The following is an 18,363-nucleotide window of genomic DNA, read 5'->3' as shown; positions in this document are numbered from 1 at the left end:
GTTTTTGAAAATTCTAATATTAGTAACTTAAAGCTTTATTTTATTAAGGTGACACATTGGAGTCTTTTAGAAAACTTAAATTGAAAACGTCTGCTCCTTAATGTCCCATCCACAAGCAAATTATCGGTTTTTATATATATTTTTTAAATTAATTGATGTGCATTTTGCTTCTGCTGTAAATATTTTCTATAAGTTTATCCATTTGCCATAGGAAGTACAAGAAGAAGTAAGGAAAGTGAACAAGATGCCTGTGGAAGGGAAAAAGCCTTCAGGGAAGGGTGGAGCAGCTCCAAACAGTGGTGTGGTGATAGTCACTGGAGTTGCCAAGAGAAAGGATGACAAGAGGAAGGGAGAGCTAATCGAACAGAATCAAGATGGCCTGGAGGTATGTAGGGCATCAATATGTCTATGCATTGCCAAAGGAATGAAATGGGTAACGTGGTACCCAACAGTCTCTTTATAGAGGCCCCAGGTTTCTGTGTTGAAGCCCAGTGGCAAATGATTGGTGAAGTTAGTTGGAATATATTTTCGAGCATTAAAGTTGAGATTATTGCAATATTCCTTCAGAAGGGGTTTTTTTTAACATCCCTTAGTTTCAATTACTTGCAACGTTGACTTAGTGTCCAACTTGAGATAGCTCAAAACTTTTATTGTGTTCCTATAACTAGCATTGGTAGAGTGAATGCCAAAAAGCATCATAGTTGCCGAAAGTGAGGTGAAATTTTGAAATGGTCAAGGTTTCATGCAAGAGAGAGTGCAAGCCAATTGATGTTAGCATCTACAGAACTGTGAATTAATGATGTTTGCTCAATGTGTTTACAGCATCTGCAAAGAATCATGATTAGGTAGAGAATCAAATCTGAGAAATAAATACACAGTAAGAAAAACTTAATGAAGAAAATTAGCAGAGGGTGTTATGGTCAAGTTTTAAATTTTGAAAATGAACAAGGGTCCTAAAGCTGACTGTACTGCTTGTAACAGGAGTCACTTGAGTACAATAGTGTAATCAGTTTAACAATTGAAATGAAATAATTTACTTTTTAATTACACACACTTTATTTTAAAAAAAAACATGACCCAGGTTTTGACGTTGAACGTCATCATCAATGTTCAACGTCGAAACCTGGGTCGTGTGTTTTTTTTAATAAAGTATGTGGAATTACAAAGTAAATTATTTCATTTCATTTCAATATGTTATGCAAATTCCGTAAAGTTATGCCTGAGGCAACAAATTTTATTCAGCTTAACGATGTTGTCTTATCATCTGTCATTAATAGCATGAGTTAAATAAATAAAATGACTGAGAATGAGAACTGTGATGTACATTGTGGGAAATAACAGTCACTGGTCATCGACGACAACAATCATCTGAGCCAACAGCCAGAAAATGGAAGGATGAATGGGGTACACTTATGACAACAAAATAAGTAACTCAAATCATTTGCTCGTGAAAATTCTAGCTGTAACATCAGAGAAAAGTTGACCCAAAAAATGCTCCTTACTGAAACAACTTTGTAAATCAGCAGAATCTGCAAATCACTATGAAAGCTTATGATCTGTGATTTGCATTACCATAATTTAATGTTGATCCAGACTGTGTGGGAATTTCGTGGCCATTATCCCATGGAATATTTTATTCCACTATTCTTCTGTGTTCTTCATCTCTGACAACCTCTGACCTCATCATATGACCTTACCTTATATGATGCATTAGACTCCCAAAGTTAAAAATAACATTTAAATATCAAATAAACTTATTTGAATAAATAAATTGTTGATTTTCCCCAAAAATTTAATTTGTAATAATTCAAGAGGAACTTTTAACAAACGAAGTTATGGAAGCAACCTGTTGTGATAACTCCAGATTACCAACAAATTACTCCACTTACTGACCATACATTTCCCGAATTCTCGCAGTGTTCTGAGAGGTATATTATTATCCTTAGACTGTGGGTTGTTGATATTTTCCAACATCAGCTCTCTTCAACCTGTGGCTGTAAATAGTGCTAGCACACGGAAGTAGAGACACTCCTTACTAATTTTTTTGTACAGGAATCTTGGTTTCCCTTTGTAAAACTTGCATACTTTCATTAGTTTGCTACCAGCAAGTATTTGGCAACTTTTAAATGCTGTATCTACTACGTATTCCTATACCAGATGATTGCTTTATGCACATACCATGTGTATAAATAGCCTCTCTTTGATTCATCTGCCATGATTTGAAAATCCTCTGCCCATCAGAACACTGCTATCATCCAGTGCTTGTTTGTTTAAAACTTTTTTATTGCTGTTTTAAAATTTCTTTATTTGTCTATTTGTGTTATATTTAATATTTCATCCTGTATATTTATATGACTCCGTTCCTTATTCTGAACTTGATCTTGATGTCTTTATTTTCCTTAATATCAGTGAGTGAAGTTAACGGTCAAAATTCTTGCCTTCTTTTGCCAGTGCTTAATTCTTTGTTTTAAATCACATTCATTGATCTTAGAATGAGCAATGACATTGCTAATCATAACATGCCCTCAAAATGCGGGAACTGCCATTTTAGAAACATTACATTTTATAATAAAATACGTAGCAGAATTGGTTACCATTGTTACTTTTAAATGAAAATTTGTAGTAATAACTGTTACCCTTGCAATAGACTACACAAGCAAAAGGCTGGTAATATAATCAAAGCTCTACTGCATTGGACTCAATGGGTGGTTAATCAATCCCTTTCTTGAGTGGAACACAGCAGAATTATTTTTTATTATACTTAGAGGCTTTGATAATTCAGCGAAGAACGATGGAGTGCTGATTGCTCTGATGTACATTGTATTAGTCAATCACCACATCTCTGTGAAGGGACATTGAATATTATTTTATTATTGATCTAATTATTCATAGTACTCATCTGAAGAGGAAGAGGAGGACCTGAATGTGACAGCTGCTGGGCTGGCCAACAAGCAAAAGAAGGAATTAGCCAAGACTGACCATGCACATGTCGAATACATACCTTTTAGGAAAAATTTTTATGTTGAAGTTCCTGAGATAGCTCGCATGACACCTGAGGAAATTTCAGCATATAAAGAGGTGAGCAGTACCTTAATGATGTCAACTTATTGTTTACTGTGAGGTTTATTTCACTTATTATATGTGCAGTAATTACAGTCCCATTTGATATTTTTGTAGGGATAGACATGCATGCATACTTAAGCGCAATTTTATTCAAAATAACCCATGAGTAACAAATAAAAGATAACCGATTCCCTCAATTTATGTGATGAATTGAGATAGACTTATACCAGGTTTCGTTAATTCATAATAAACCAGCTGCCGTAAAACAATATTTTGAAATTAAAAATTTTAGGCTTCCAAATATCTTGATTTGAAATAAGTGAGCTTCAAAATGAATTTATAATAAGTCCATATTTGGACAATACATTCACAATACCATTTTATCTGTCTGTTTAATTATTAGGGAAACTTACTTGGTAAGGTCAGAAGAAAATGAAAATGTTACAAGTAGCCATTCCAGTTAACCTGATGTACTTGACTGAAAGTAGATTTTTTGTTGGGGCAATTTCCATCATTGCATGAAAAATAAAATATTGTGACATTTCCAGCAGGTTTTCTAGTGTAGTCATTCCTGTGAGTAAATAAATAAACTCAATCATGTTTTCTATTACATGTGCACAGTTAAAACAAATAACTTTTTATTTTGCAGGAGCTTGAAGGAATACGGGTTAAAGGGAAGGGATGCCCAAAGCCAATTAAAAATTGGGCTCAGTGTGGTGTTAGTAAAAAGGTATTAGATATTTTAAAAAAACATGGATATGAGAAACCAACTCCTATTCAAGCTCAGGCCATTCCAGCTATTATGTCAGGTATGTTGAAAATTCACTGTATGCACTAAACTGGTATTCCCATATAGTGGTTTAAAATTAAATTATTTTTAAATATTTCATTTTCACCCCAATACAGTGAAACCTCATGCAATGAGCATAATTCGTTCCGCAATCTTTCTTGTATAGCGAAACTCTCATTTAGTGAAACAACTTGTTGCATATAAAATAACGTAAAAAAAGATAATGCGTTCCATGCTGCAAAAAATAAATTATGTATGAGGTTTATTCAAAGAAAATTATGTATACTTATCTACGAGCTCTTTGAAGTCATTGATGAAGTTCTCTGCTTCCTTTGACTCAGAGTTTGTTGCTTCACCATGCCTTGCAATGGTGGTTCTTCTTGTAAACTTCTCAAACCATGCACAGCTCCCGATAAGTAACTCTTCAGCCATTGGTAATATTACAATCTTCTAATGAGGTCATGAAAATAACTTTCCCTTCTCACAAATGATACTCTTGTTGATATTCTCGGATTACAATTGCTTTTCCTTTATGCATATGAGAAGCAACCTTTTAACATCATTGAGAATGCATAACCATTTTGCAGGTACTCTTCTTGAGCGTCACTCTTTTTGAAACATCTATCTCATTAGTTTTATGTGTTCTTCATTTTATCATTCTTCAATATCTTCAATTTCGAGCAATTGTTGATGTGTGTACTAAATCTGCCACGATTACACCTAGTTCCCCATTTCAGTGACTTTTCTTTTCATTCCTTCTGTAATTTTTATTCTTTTGTGGTTTTCTTCTTAAAGATTTTTCTTTGGGGTCATTTTTAAAACTATGCACAAAATATTATTAAAATTTGACTCAGAGAATCACTAATTATGAGCCTGAACACCAGCTGTGAAAATTGTGGTTACTAGCCATTAGGGCTAGCGGAAGGAGTACTGAACACAAACTGAAGTAGCAGGCACACAATCATTCTGGGAATTCTCTTCTCTTCATCACTTGTTATGCGAAAAGTCGCTTATTAATTGAGTCATTTTCGGGACCAACAATTTTGTTCATAATGCGAATTACTCGCTGTGCGAGTTGCTCGTTTGGCAAGGTTCCACTGTAATTCTTAGCTTCATTTTAAACATTTCTTATTGACACAGTTGCGAACCTAAATTAATGATGAATGTTGCTTTTGAAATGTGAAATTCATAAAAGTTTTAGCTATCTCACATGATCAAATTACAATCATGGTTAAGCAATAGATCTTTTGAGAAAAAATAGGCAGTATCCTTATTAAGTGATGAGAATATATTGGGTCAGCCTCTGACAGTGTTGTGGTTATAGTTAAGGAAACTCCACTATATATCAAGAGACGAATGTTCACACACTAAATGAGAAGTATTTCCAAAAGATGTTGATTTTTCTGGGGTTAGGTTCTGCTTGTGCAGACATATGGCATTGTGTGATGGTAATTTTCTCTTTACAAATGCATTTTGAAGCTGTGATCATTTTAATATACAATAACATGATACTTTTACAGGTCGGGACCTAATAGGAATTGCCAAAACCGGCAGTGGTAAAACCCTGGCATTTTTGTTACCAATGTATAGGCATATTTTGGATCAACCTCCCTTGGAAGATATGGATGGTCCAATTTGTAAGTAGTCTCTTTGATTCAGCTTTCTGCTCTTTAATTATTTTTATGGTAATGTTGCATCATAGGTGTAGGGGTAAATAAAGGGGTATATTTAAAATGTTTGGTGTTGTATCAAAAGTGGGATACACTTCAAGATATTTTCATGCATATTTTATAAGTATCCACCAACAATTATCTAGATGTATCAGATGCCTTTTTATTTTTTATTTAACTTTTATTTGTTGGTTAAGATTTTTCAGATATGTCAGGTAGCATTTTATTATTTTTGTATATCTTCAGCATCAACAGTCTTATGTGTTATTTTGGAAAAATCTGGGATGTGGCCCAGTGTGTGCATGAGGGGCACTGACCTCTCCCCTGATTAAATTACTTCCCAAGTGTTAAAGGGATTCTCTGTGCTATTACATGCAGTGCAATCAGGGATAATGTTGGGGAAGGATTACCAGAATTGGCTTGGATGAATGGGTGGAGAATGGTTACAAAAGAAACTGATCAGGGCAGAGAAGCCCCAGAATTGAGTCAGGAATGCATCTTAATTGCTTTCAAACAACTCTTGAACAAATATTTTAAAATTTATTTTGTTCAAAAAAGAATATTTCAAAATAAGGTTAGTTATGCCATGTTCCTTATAAAAAGACAATTTATTATAGCCATAATTCTTCTGTAACCTCAAATAATATCTTATTTTAGATTTACTTCCAGTAAGTTTCAACAGTCGGAAAAGAATTGTACATAGCGTATTTTTATGAATGAATATTTTTTGGAATGGAGGCATTTCAATAAAAGCTGATCTACGGTACAATAGAAAGAGCGTGGATATTTTTGAAGATGCATATGGGTATGTGCAAGTACACAATAGTAAGGGGAATAACCCCAAAATTTCATGTAATTAATTAGTTCTCCTTTCACTTATATATTTTTCTTGTGGTAGTAGAAGAAATTCAAAAATCATATGAAAGAGGGAGAACTCCATGATGCTGCAGCTAACACTATATTAGGGCAATGTGGGCATATTTGAAGAATGAATATATTTTTCAGGAATAGATTTGAAACATTAAAAAAACAGGATGCTGAAACTATTTTGCAGGTTGCCTTTGGCCTTTGACCATTTGACAGTGATGTTTAACTCTGCTTAGTGAGAGCAGAAAAATATTTTTTAGCACCACAATAAAACAGTGTGTATTTTCCGTGATTGAAACAAAGCATGGCAACATTTTTGAAGATATAAAAACTGATAAAAATAAACTGAGGACTTGAAAGATATACCTGCATGTTAACACAGTGACTGTGTTAAGGAAAGGGGACTAAGATTATGAATTGAGAGAGAGAAGAATAAAAAATTCTTTGTCTGACAAGTGCTTATCATTCCTACTAGAGTAATTAATTGATGCATCAAGAAAAATTGCAAGTAATATCCCATCTTATGTAAGCGGAAACCATCCTTGAACAACTCCGGCCTAATTTTAGCAATCAATAGTTAACTTACATGATGATGGTACGTTGATTATATAGAGCAGTTTCTTGCAAGGGCTCTTGTGTAGCCCTTACACTGCGCCTTTCCAGCCTCCAAGGCTACTAAGGCGGGAAGAATTCTTCTGCGTTGTCAGTCATTTGATTTATTCCCGCTCAGAGCAGCCTTGGCTTCTTCTTTGCCGGAAGGGTGTCTTGCTCGTCTTGGGATGCTATGGGGCGCTTGTAGTGGTCCCACTTAAATAGTTATTTTTATATCTGTACAGATAACACTGGTACCGACTGCTATATCACGGATGTTATTCTTCAAAGTCATAACATTTGAATCGATGCTTTTTTGCAAAACTTGTTTTTTTTCTTCCTCAATTCCATCCTTCATTAAAATCCTTTTCACAGTTCGAAATTATCATGAAATGTCAGAAATTGTCATGTCATGAATGTGTCATTTTTTCACCGTGGTGCTGCCATCTATCATCATGTAAGTGAAAGACTTGATATCAACTGGTCACATGTTAAGTTCATGTCAAGAGGATGATTTATTCAGTAAAAAGCCTTGAGGCCGTTATGTTTTAGGGGAATGTTTATTGCCTATAAGTTATTGAATCATGTGCCACCATCATTAGGCACACCATTGTCACCATTTCACTTATGATGGTTATTCTTTCATTTCCAGCTATTATCATGACTCCAACTAGAGAACTTTGTATGCAGATTGGAAAAGAGAGTAAGAAATTCACAAAATCACTGGGATTGCGATCCGTTTGTGTATATGGTGGTGCAGGGATATCTGAGCAAATTGCTGAATTGAAGAGAGGTGCAGAGATTATAGTTTGCACTCCAGGAAGAATGATTGACATGCTGGCTGCCAACAGCGGTGAGTAATGTTTAATATGTAGGATACCGTTTTTCAGTACCAACTTAATTGAAATGATTAGTAGATCACCAGTTACTGATGCTGGAAGAGTCATTATTTCCCTTTCATTTTTTTTTGGACATTTCAGTCATTCAGTTTCAAGCTACATTTGGGAAATTTCGTGGTCAAAATCTTTGTATGTATTATGTTCCTCTGGTATCTGTCAAACATCACACCTTCCTCTGTCTTTTCGCATTGAGCTAAATGTAAAATCAGTCAAAATTTAGATCTTGTGGTTCAATCAACACTTATTCATGATAAATGGAAATCAATATTAAAAATCAATGTGATTCTTTTTACAGAATCAGGGAATTTTAATTTGCTATAGAAAATACTACACGCCATATGTTGTGAGTTAATATGTAATGGTTCTGCTGAAAAGACTCCACATTTCTTTGTTTGACCTGTTGACTTGAGGCATCTTATTTCGGTCACCTACTCACATATCTATGGGTAAACTGAATGTAATGGATTTTGGGCTGGTAATGCCATTCAAGTTTATTTGAACTCTTTTTCCTTTTATTGGATTATATTAATTCCTTTTCCAAGTAAATGAATTACAAGGGGACCAAAAAAATCCAAAAATACAAGTAATCATCAAATTACAAATCATCATTCCTTTTACTTAGATGTCAAGGTCGTCACATCCCCACTTAGCATCTCATCTCACTTGTGAACTACCCCTTGGCTCCAAACCACTCCTTCATAATCCTGTTTGCCAAAAAAAATATAAAATATATGTATTTTTTTTAAGGTAATCTACCGGTTAAGGTAGGTTTTTTGATGGACACAACTACCAAACAAATATTTTGTGACTACTAACAAAACACAACCCTAAATTCTACTCTACACCAGGTCCCTCTTCATCTCTGAGTACTTTCTTCCTCCCTTCATCCCGTCCAACATCCCTATCCTGTTCCTTCCCTTTCCTCTTTTGCCCAACATTCTACCCTCTATCACAGTCTTCAACATCCCACTGCCGGTCAACACCCCCTTCATCCACTTTTCCTGCCTCCATAGGATTGCTCCCAACAAACCCCTCTCTACGCCCACCATACCAAGTACTTCCTCATTTGTTTTCTTCTCTGTCCATTTCACCTTTTCCATTCTTCTCCACACCCACATTTCAAAAGCCTCCAGTCTACATCTATCCTCCTGTTTCAATGACCATGTTTCCACGCCGTACATAGCTACGCGTCTTTTCTTAACATCCTTACTCAAAGTCCCTGTCATCAACTCCCTCCTCCTTGTGAAAGCCTCTTTGCCTAGCGCCATTCTTCTCCTTACGTCCCTACTACTTTGACCGTGTTGGTCCAAAACACTACCGAGATACGTAAACTGCTCTACCTGCTCTATTTTATTTTGCCCACCTGCTTTAATGTTAAGCTTGGCCTTTTTCTTTCTAGAAAATCGCATAACCTTTGTTTTACTAATGTTGATTCTCATCCCATACCTGTCGCACTGAATTTCCAATTCACTCAGCAATGCTTGCAGCCCCTTGGCTGACTGACAAACTAAAGCTTGGTCATCAGCAAACATAACTGATTTTACGAATTCCCCGCCCACTTTCATTCCTACCTCTAGTTCTTCCCATGCCTCTTTGATCATTTCCTCTGCATACAGGTTGAACAGCAACGGTGATAATGGGATCCCCTGCCTTACACCCCTTCCTAACACTGCCCAACCGGACTCCCCGTTCCCCACTCGCACCTGAGCAGTCTGAGACATGTACAGGTTGCGGATTAGCCTCCTTTCCCTCCAATCTATTCCTATTTTCTGCAGAATACTCATTAGTTTTTCCCAATTCACTCTATCAAACGCTTTTTCGAAATCTACGAAACAGGCAAATACCTCCTGGTTGTGTTCTATATTCCTCTCGATTAATAATCTCATTACTGCAATGGCATCACGCGTACCTCTCCCCTTCCTAAACCCAAACTGATCATCCCCTAAGTAATCATTTGCCCTACTCTCTATCCGTTTGTTTATGATCCTGAGAACAACTTTAGCTGCGTGGGATATCAAACTAATTGTCCTATAGTCCTCACATGACGTGGCCTTTACCTTTTTCGGAATCGGAACTAAAACTGCTCTCACAAAGTCTTCCGGCCAGATTCCCTCCTCATAAATGCTACGGATCAGCCCATATAGTCTCTTCCTCCCACATTTTCCTAAGCATTTTAAAAGTTCCACGGGAATGTTATCTACCCCCACGGCCTTATTTAGTTTCATCTCCCTTAATGCCCTTTCTATCTCATTGTCTAGTATGCCTGGACCTAAGCTGTCTTCCTCTACGTCATTTTCTTTTTCAATGTCTAACTGTGTTGGTCTGAGTTCTTTACTATACAGTTCTTCTATATACTCCTTCCATCTCTCTTGGATCTTTCCTGCGTCAACTATTACCTTACCCGCTTTATCTCTAACTATTAGCATAGCTCTTCCTTTCTTACTTCCCGATAACGATTTAACTTTGCTGTACAGCGCACCGATTTCGCCCTTCCTCTGGAGACTTTCCATATCCTCGCACTGCGTCTTCCACCATGCGTCTTTTGCCTTATTTGTTGCCCGCCTCAATTTATTGTTCAATTCTTTGTACTTCATTTTGCCTAATTCTGTATTTATATTCTTCCATTTTCGCCGCTCATCCATCTTTGTAATCATCTCATCCGTGATCCATGGTTTCCTAGTCCTTTTAGCGTTAACGGTTCCAATAGTGTCTTTTGCAGCTTTAGACAACCCTTTTTTGATCATTTCCCATTTTTCTTCGATAGTAATAAGCCCTTTACCATCCTCCATTATTTTCTCTACCGCCTGTTTGTATTCCTTCCTTTTCAACCCATTTAATGCTTCTACATTCCATTTTCTAACTCGCCGCCCCTGCCTTATCTTTTTGAAACGTACGCTACATTTCATAACAACTAAATTGTGGTCTGAGTCCGCATCCGCTCCCGGAAAGCTGTGGGAATTTATCACACTATTCCTAAACCTGTGTCTAACCAGGATATAATCTAGCTGATATCTTCCTGAGTCACCTGGCATTTTCCATGTATACCTGCGTCTTTTGTGGTGTCTAAACCAAGTGTTGGTGATGACTAACCCCTGTCTCCTGCAGAACTCAACTGCTTTCTCCCCGCGGTCATTCCTCGTGCCTAAACCGTAGTCGCCCACCTCATCACCATCTCTTCCTTCGCCTACCGTCGCATTCATGTCCCCCATCACTATCAAATGTTTCCCTGCTGGAACACACGCGATCATGTCCTCTAACTGATCGTATATCTTATCGACCTCTTCTTCCTTATGGTTGCTCGGTGGCATGTATACCTGAATAATAACTAAGTTCGTCGGTTCTGCTTTTATCTCCACTAGTAGTATTCTATCCGTTACCTGCTCTATGTTGACTACGCTTCTTCCTACCTCTTCATTTAATACTATGGCAACCCCTCGTTGGCTCTCGTCCCCACCGCTGTATATTATTCTATACTTATCACTCCAGTAATCCCCGCTATCTTTCCATCTCACCTCGCATAGACCTAAAATATCTATATTTCCCCTTTCCATCTCTCGCTTAACATTCTCCAATTTCCCTGTCCTCATCATTGTCCTAACATTCCACGTTCCTATTCTAACTAATTTTGTCTTCTTCTCCTGCGTCTTCTGTCCTGCTGCTGCTGGTTTTCCCTTGCAAGGGTTTCGTGGGATGACGACCGCGGAAGCCTTGCCTCCCCCGCTGCCGGGCACGACACACGGCCGATTGGGCCGAGCCCCGCGGTTGCCAGGACTCAAAATATCTCTATTGTCCATCATATTTTTCTAGGGAATGATAATTGAGGTGGTTTCCCGTTGCCTTCCTCAATAGTGTTTTTAACGTGACACCATCACTTACTGGCCGCCCCACTGGGGTCAGACGCCATTGCAGCCGCCTCACTGAGGAACAGACGCTGCGTGGACTACCTTTCGTCTGGCTCCTAACCTTCGACCTATCTGGCATGGGTGACCCTACCAGGAGCAATAATTATTACTCCCGCCAGTACAGCTCTAGGAATATATGTATTATGATTTTGATTTCAGTTTCTCTAAATACTTATTAAACAGATATTATCTAATTACAGGCCGTGTCACCAACCTCAGACGTGTTACTTATGTTGTTCTTGATGAAGCTGACCGGATGTTTGACATGGGATTCGAACCACAGGTAAAGAAACTACTTGAAATAAGGGTTGAATGTCACAATTCCTCATCGTATTCCAAATATCTTTCTTTTTTGATATATTACGTGGTATTTTAATGTTCCAAATGGTGCCCTGATTACTTAATTCTTTATACATTAAGTATTTTCATTACGTCAGTTTAGAAATACTACCTACTTCTCACCAAGTTTATTACTTTCTCATGGTGCATGTTGTCTATAATGGAAATGCATAAAACTAATCTACAAATCCAATTTCCTAATTCCCATGCCAAAGGTTTTTTTTATCACTGAGGTGGAGGTCAGCCAACCTATTCAATTATTCATGGAGGAATTTTAATACATTATCTCATAATATTGTATTTTGGCGGTCACAAATTTGTGTTGCAGTTAAGAACTTGCCAAATACTAAATCTGAGTTGTATAATGTGGCCTTGGAAAAATGGTGAAATATTGATCCCAAAGTCACAAAACTGATTTTGGATGATACAGCAAAAATGGAAAATTTCTTAGAAATCAGGATTCCTTATCTTTTACAGTGGCCAGTCACAAACAGGTGATTGAGCACATAGACAGCTTGTTTAGAGCGAAGTGTAAGTTTTGTTAAAGAATTGAAAGTGTTCTGAAATGGATAGGCATTTAATATCAAGATATCAAGAAAACAGTATTTGACACTTAAAAGAATTGTGTCATTTCTCATCAGTTTTTATTTTTACTGCTGTATTAAATAACAGGTAAGTCTCTGATGGAAGAAAGGTGGAGTGAAACAATTTGAATTAGTTTTGCTGATAATACAAGTGTAAATTATATTTAAAGCCAAAACAAAATTATCAATTTTTAGAATCCTTTGTAATTCTGCTCACTAGTATATGTTTGAGTGTATGAGATTATGCTCTTTTCAATACTCATCATGGTTGTAGTGGATTATTCAAAAAGAGCTTTCAATTTTTTTTTTTTTTTTGGAGTATTCATGGAATAAGAGCATAATGTGATGGCTGTAATGAAAATTCTTCAATTTTAATTGTTTTAAAATTCTCTATGTAGGTGATATAAGCAAGACGTACAATCTCCTAATAACACATAGCAAAAACAGGTGAATAATTAATAGGATGCAATGTTGTATGAATGGCAAACAAGATTGAATATTAATCAAAATATATAATTTTACACAATTGTATAAACACAAACATTTTCTTCCTTCATGTAATCCGTAATTTTAAATTGATATTATGAATTAGGTTTTTATTTTTACATATCTCATAATATTCCCTTAAGTGGGAAATATTACCTCTTCAGCAATACTGAATGTTACCACAGTGATTAAGAATGGAAAATATGTGGTTAAATTGCTCGTCTCTTTCCTGCTCTCAACTTCCTCAATGGTGGTTCTCATGTCACTCATATGTGAGCGAAGTCATTTAAATGATTAAATTCTCAAAAGAATCAGATATTTACTATGAGGCAAATGAGAATGAATCAAAGAAAATTGGTTATTAAAGGGTTTCCCTGAGTGAACTCTTCTGACAAGTGTAATGATAAGCAATGTTACATTGGAAGGAAAAGAATGTTTCCATTTTATGTTGAGTTTCACAATGCCCGAATCTGCCTTCTTGGCCAAGCATCCCCTCATGTGTGTCTAAACCTGGCAGAGTTAATGTTTTCAGGAGCTTAAATTGGATACTGGTAATTACTGCATTAAAATGACCTGGTGTGAATACTGTTTTAGTTTAAGTAATGCACCATGTGTTAAATATTTTTTTTTGTGATTTAATGTTGAATTAGTAAGGTTGTTTAGTGATTGTAAGGAGTATTGATTCCATCCAAGTGCAAATTATATTGGTCTGATTCACTTCTAACTGCTGGAAGCATGAAACGAGCCAAATCTCTGATTTTGTTCCAACTTACATTGTATACATTGCTGCATATAAGGCAGTTTTATAGTGCTAGAATTTATATGAAATGCTCGGATTCAACAAGTAATATTAAGATTTGTTTGCCTGCAGGCTAAAGCATGAAATAGATACATAATATAGCACATGTCATGAGCAGGTAAATAAATAACATCAACAAGAGTATGTACAATAATTACAAATTATCAATCTTTAAACTCTTGAATCAAATTGGACAGGATGATTTGTTTTGAGATCATCTCTCAGGTTTTTAAAGAGCTCTTATCCCACAAGATCTACATTTTACGAGAGAGATTTTACATTTGATGATGACAAATTGTTTTTATCATGAAGTAAATACATAACATATATATATATATATATATATATATATATATATATATATATATATATATATATATATATTGTATACTACCTCTATTACTATACTATTGTTTTCTAAAAATGTACACTACCTCTGCCAAGTAATTATATATGTATATATATATATATGTATATATATATATATATATATATATATATGTATATATATATATATATATATATATATATATATATATATATATATATATATATATATATATATATATATATATATATATATATATATATATATAATAATTACTTGGTAGAGGTAGTAGTATAATGTTTTTATACAGAGGATGATGGTTCGCTGGTGCACTCATTGATAACAAGTCATATTCCATGAACCATATTCCTAATTTGGCTTTAAAAGTAGTGACTGCCTGGGTAAAAGTACCCCAGAACAGAATACTATGCATAATATGACCACTGAATCCTCCATAATTAAGTGCAAGCATCATATCTGTAGGTATGTGCCGGGATATAACATTTTACATTGAACATAAAAATTTAAGTGAACAATACAAAAGCATCTTAATGTAATGAAGGTGATTTATGGTAATATCAAAACAATTTTCAATGAGAAAACGGCATTTGTAATAAATAATATTTCATCATATCATCATGTACATTTCCAATATTTGAGGTCAAGATATGTTTGTATGAGAAGTGTGACATTAACTATTGTTTTGGTAATCTGAATATGATGTGTGCTGTGGTCATCAGCAGCCAGAACATCATAGAAGTTGCAAAATTTGAATCTTTCATCAATTTATTTTAAAACATTTTTCAGGTTATGAGAATTGTGGAGAATGTGAGACCTGATCGTCAGACTGTTATGTTTAGTGCTACCTTTCCACGACAGATGGAGGCCTTAGCCCGGAAAATATTAACCAAACCGATTGAAATTCAAGTGGGTGGTAGAAGTATAGTGTGTAAAGATGTTGAACAACATGTGATAGTCTTGGAAGAGGAACAGAAGTTTTTGAAACTCTTGGAACTTTTGGGTCATTATCAGAATCAGGGAAGCATAATAGTGTTTGTGGACAAACAAGAGAATGCTGATGCTCTCTTGAAAGACTTAATGAAAGCCTCATACTCATGTCTATCCTTGCATGGAGGAATAGACCAATTTGACAGAGACAGCACCATGGTGGACTTCAAGGCAGGAAAAGTAAAAGTACTGGTAAGTGTATCAATATCTGGTGCATTGTGATTTTTCTCTTAAATTGCAATGATGGCAAACATCCATGCTCTACCATATGGCATATTTTGGTGTGTAAATTACTGGGTGTGGCAACATAACTTCCTTTTTTATAAAGTGAAACCCTTTTAAAAAAAGAAAGTTCTGTTGCGTCACCCTGTATAATCAAAATTTCATTTTAAAAAGTTGTTAATTTGCTGCCGACAAATGCTTATGGACAATTTGATGACAAAATATCATTAAACAATATTATTTCTTAGATCAATCCTTGAAGTTTAATTTGTAGAGGTTTGTATGAATACTGTGCGGATATTTTACTAATCTGTGTAGTATGGTCTATGTTTTTTTGCACTCCTGTTAACAATTTTTATCCTTCCTCCACCTCATTTCTTTTAGATTGCAACATCAGTAGCAGCTAGAGGGTTGGATGTAAAGCATTTAATTTTGGTAGTCAACTATGATTGCCCAAATCATTATGAAGACTATGTGCATCGGTGTGGGCGGACTGGCAGGTAATGCTGTTACTGCTTGTGACCAGTGATTGATGAGAAAGAGCATTGAGCCAGAAATTTTATTATAATCTTTCATTTATCTATAGGGCAGGGAGCAAGGGCTTTGCCTACACTTTTGTGACTCCAGAGCAGGAGAGGTATGCAGGAGAAATTGTGAGAGCCTTGGAATTGTCTTCTGGTGAAGTGCCTGACCCACTAAGAATCATGTGGGATAGATACAAGGCAAAGCAAGCTGCAGTAAGTATAAGTATTTATTATTCTATAGTTTATTTTAGTGTTTGGAATGTTGTTGATGAATGATCCCCCTTCATTTCCTTCTTCAAAGGAAGAATGTGGCCTAGTGTTCTATGACCATTCTTTATCATATTAAAATGGGTATTATTTAATTGATTTTATATTTGCATTCAGAAATATTTTTTTCGCTGCCGGCTTAATTTTTTTTGTAAAATACATTATTATCTTTTCAGGAAGGGAAAAAAGTTCATACGGGTGGAGGTTTTAGTGGGAAAGGCTTCAAATTTGACGAAGCTGAAGCTCAAATGGCAAATGAAAAGAAGAAATTCCAAAAAGCTGCCCTCGGTAAGTATATTTTATGTAAGGAGATGTTTTGCCAATGGATTTCTTGTGAACTGTGTTTACTTTTTTATGGGAAAATTTTATGTTTAAGCATTAGATATTTCTTTTGAGTCAACAGTAGGTTCAAATCATGAAAAACAGTTAGAGTGCATAATGAGTTATTAATTTATGATATTAATCCAACCCATCTCATCAATTGCCGAAATATACTGGGAAAACAAGTGAAACCCAAGAGCAGATTTCTTATAATTCTATTTAATCATATATTGTAGGACAAATTTGATATTACACGTGTAATTACAAACTGATAGGAATAGTGATAAATTAATTAATTTTAATATGTAATAGCTACTAATTATGATTGCATGGACACATTTCCACTGCTTTGAACTATTACATGTGATCTCTGTACCCGTATGCTCCTGGTCAATTACCACCCAGCACTGTGAAGCAAAACTCACGTCAGAGTTCTCAGATTCATTTTACCGGGAGTAAAGTGAATGGGAGTAGCCAGCAGAAAACTCTTAATTCTGCTGAGCCAGAATAGTATTATTGATGGAATGCAAGTGGTTGAAATATCAGGTTTCAGTGCAAACAGTTGCTAACATGAAAAGCTTTGTGGTTTGCATCTTTGAACTGATCTAATTACTATCAGAAACCAACTTGAACAAATGCATTATACATTTATCATTTTCTTAAGGCAGCTAAATAGTATTCTCCTACCATATGAGATGGATGAAGGAATGGAATTAGGAATTATGGGGTGGAGATGAGGGGTAGGGGATATATGTATGTGTTGGTAAGTGCCTGAAGGGAGGGAATTGTAATGGGTTGCAACTCTGTCATACTCTCAAGGGAAGGAAGGGCACACAAGTCATCAATAGATCTGGCAAAACATCATCTTTAAGATGGAGCAATGGCAAAAATCCTGAAGACAGATAAATTCATTATCATTAGCCTCATTAAAGCCTTAATCAAACATTCCAAAGTAGTTTATTAATCTTGAAACTGCCTGACTGCTGGTGGAAGCATTATTTTCATCAAAAGCATACTACATGCTTTTCATTTAGTTTTTCCTTAGTACAACACTTTTGTCCTCTCATTGATTGATGTTTTTCCTTTTTAATTTAGGTTTGCAGGACTCAGATGATGAAGATTTGGAACATGATATCGACCAACAAATTGAGTCTATGCTGGCACCAAAGCGAATCGTCAAGGAAATAAAGGCCCCTACAACTGGGAATGGCACTGCAACTGGGCAAAATCCCACGCCAGCCAGTATAGCAAGTATGGCAGGACTCTTGAACATTGCTGGTCTTGCACCAATGGCTAGTCTTGCTGGTATGAGTGGCTTGGCTGGGCTTCAAGGTGTTGCAAATCTTTCAAATATCCAAAGTCTTGCTGGAGGTAAATTGAACATTAGTCAAACAGTTAAATAATTTAGGTAGATTTAACCAATAACATTCTTTAACAATGAAAAAACATTTATCATAGATATCCATGTAAAAATCTTTTGTAGAAATAGTGAACATTTCATGTTTTGAATGGAATTTCTTCACTAATTGCCAACATGGGAGACTTCCCAACCCCTTAAAAATCTTAATGTTATGATCATAATGGTGCACAGTATTTAATCCATATTTTTCATACTTTCATTCATTAAATTATTTCTTAGTATACTGATTTTAAATCAGTTTATAATATTGTTCCTGATCACATGAATATCATTTGATTGAAGT

General features: G+C 35.6%; 1 protein-coding gene across 4 annotated transcripts in view; it reads left to right on the top strand.

Moving 5' to 3' along the window:
* The window catches only part of Prp5 (pre-mRNA processing factor 5), a 31,239-nt gene that overhangs the window by 5,733 nt on the left and 7,143 nt on the right, over nucleotides 1-18,363 (top strand). For all 4 annotated transcript variants that reach the window (XM_071591810.1, XM_071591809.1, XM_071591808.1 and 1 more), the window contains exons 7-17: nucleotides 212-385; nucleotides 2,893-3,078; nucleotides 3,713-3,872; nucleotides 5,374-5,490; nucleotides 7,634-7,834; nucleotides 11,983-12,065; nucleotides 15,126-15,518; nucleotides 15,933-16,048; nucleotides 16,135-16,285; nucleotides 16,516-16,627; nucleotides 17,756-18,031. In XM_071591810.1, the coding sequence (XP_071447911.1) occupies nucleotides 212-385; nucleotides 2,893-3,078; nucleotides 3,713-3,872; nucleotides 5,374-5,490; nucleotides 7,634-7,834; nucleotides 11,983-12,065; nucleotides 15,126-15,518; nucleotides 15,933-16,048; nucleotides 16,135-16,285; nucleotides 16,516-16,627; nucleotides 17,756-18,031 (1,969 nt within the window). The remainder of the gene's footprint in view (nucleotides 1-211; nucleotides 386-2,892; nucleotides 3,079-3,712; nucleotides 3,873-5,373; nucleotides 5,491-7,633; nucleotides 7,835-11,982; nucleotides 12,066-15,125; nucleotides 15,519-15,932; nucleotides 16,049-16,134; nucleotides 16,286-16,515; nucleotides 16,628-17,755; nucleotides 18,032-18,363) is intronic.

Source organism: Hetaerina americana, unplaced genomic scaffold (genome assembly GCF_022747635.1).
Source record: "Hetaerina americana unplaced genomic scaffold, ioHetAmer1.1.p SCAF_5, whole genome shotgun sequence".
NCBI classification, from domain to species: Eukaryota; Metazoa; Arthropoda; class Insecta; order Odonata; family Calopterygidae; genus Hetaerina; species Hetaerina americana.
Note: the sequence above shows the minus strand (reverse complement) of the source record. Positions and strands in the feature narration are given on the sequence as shown.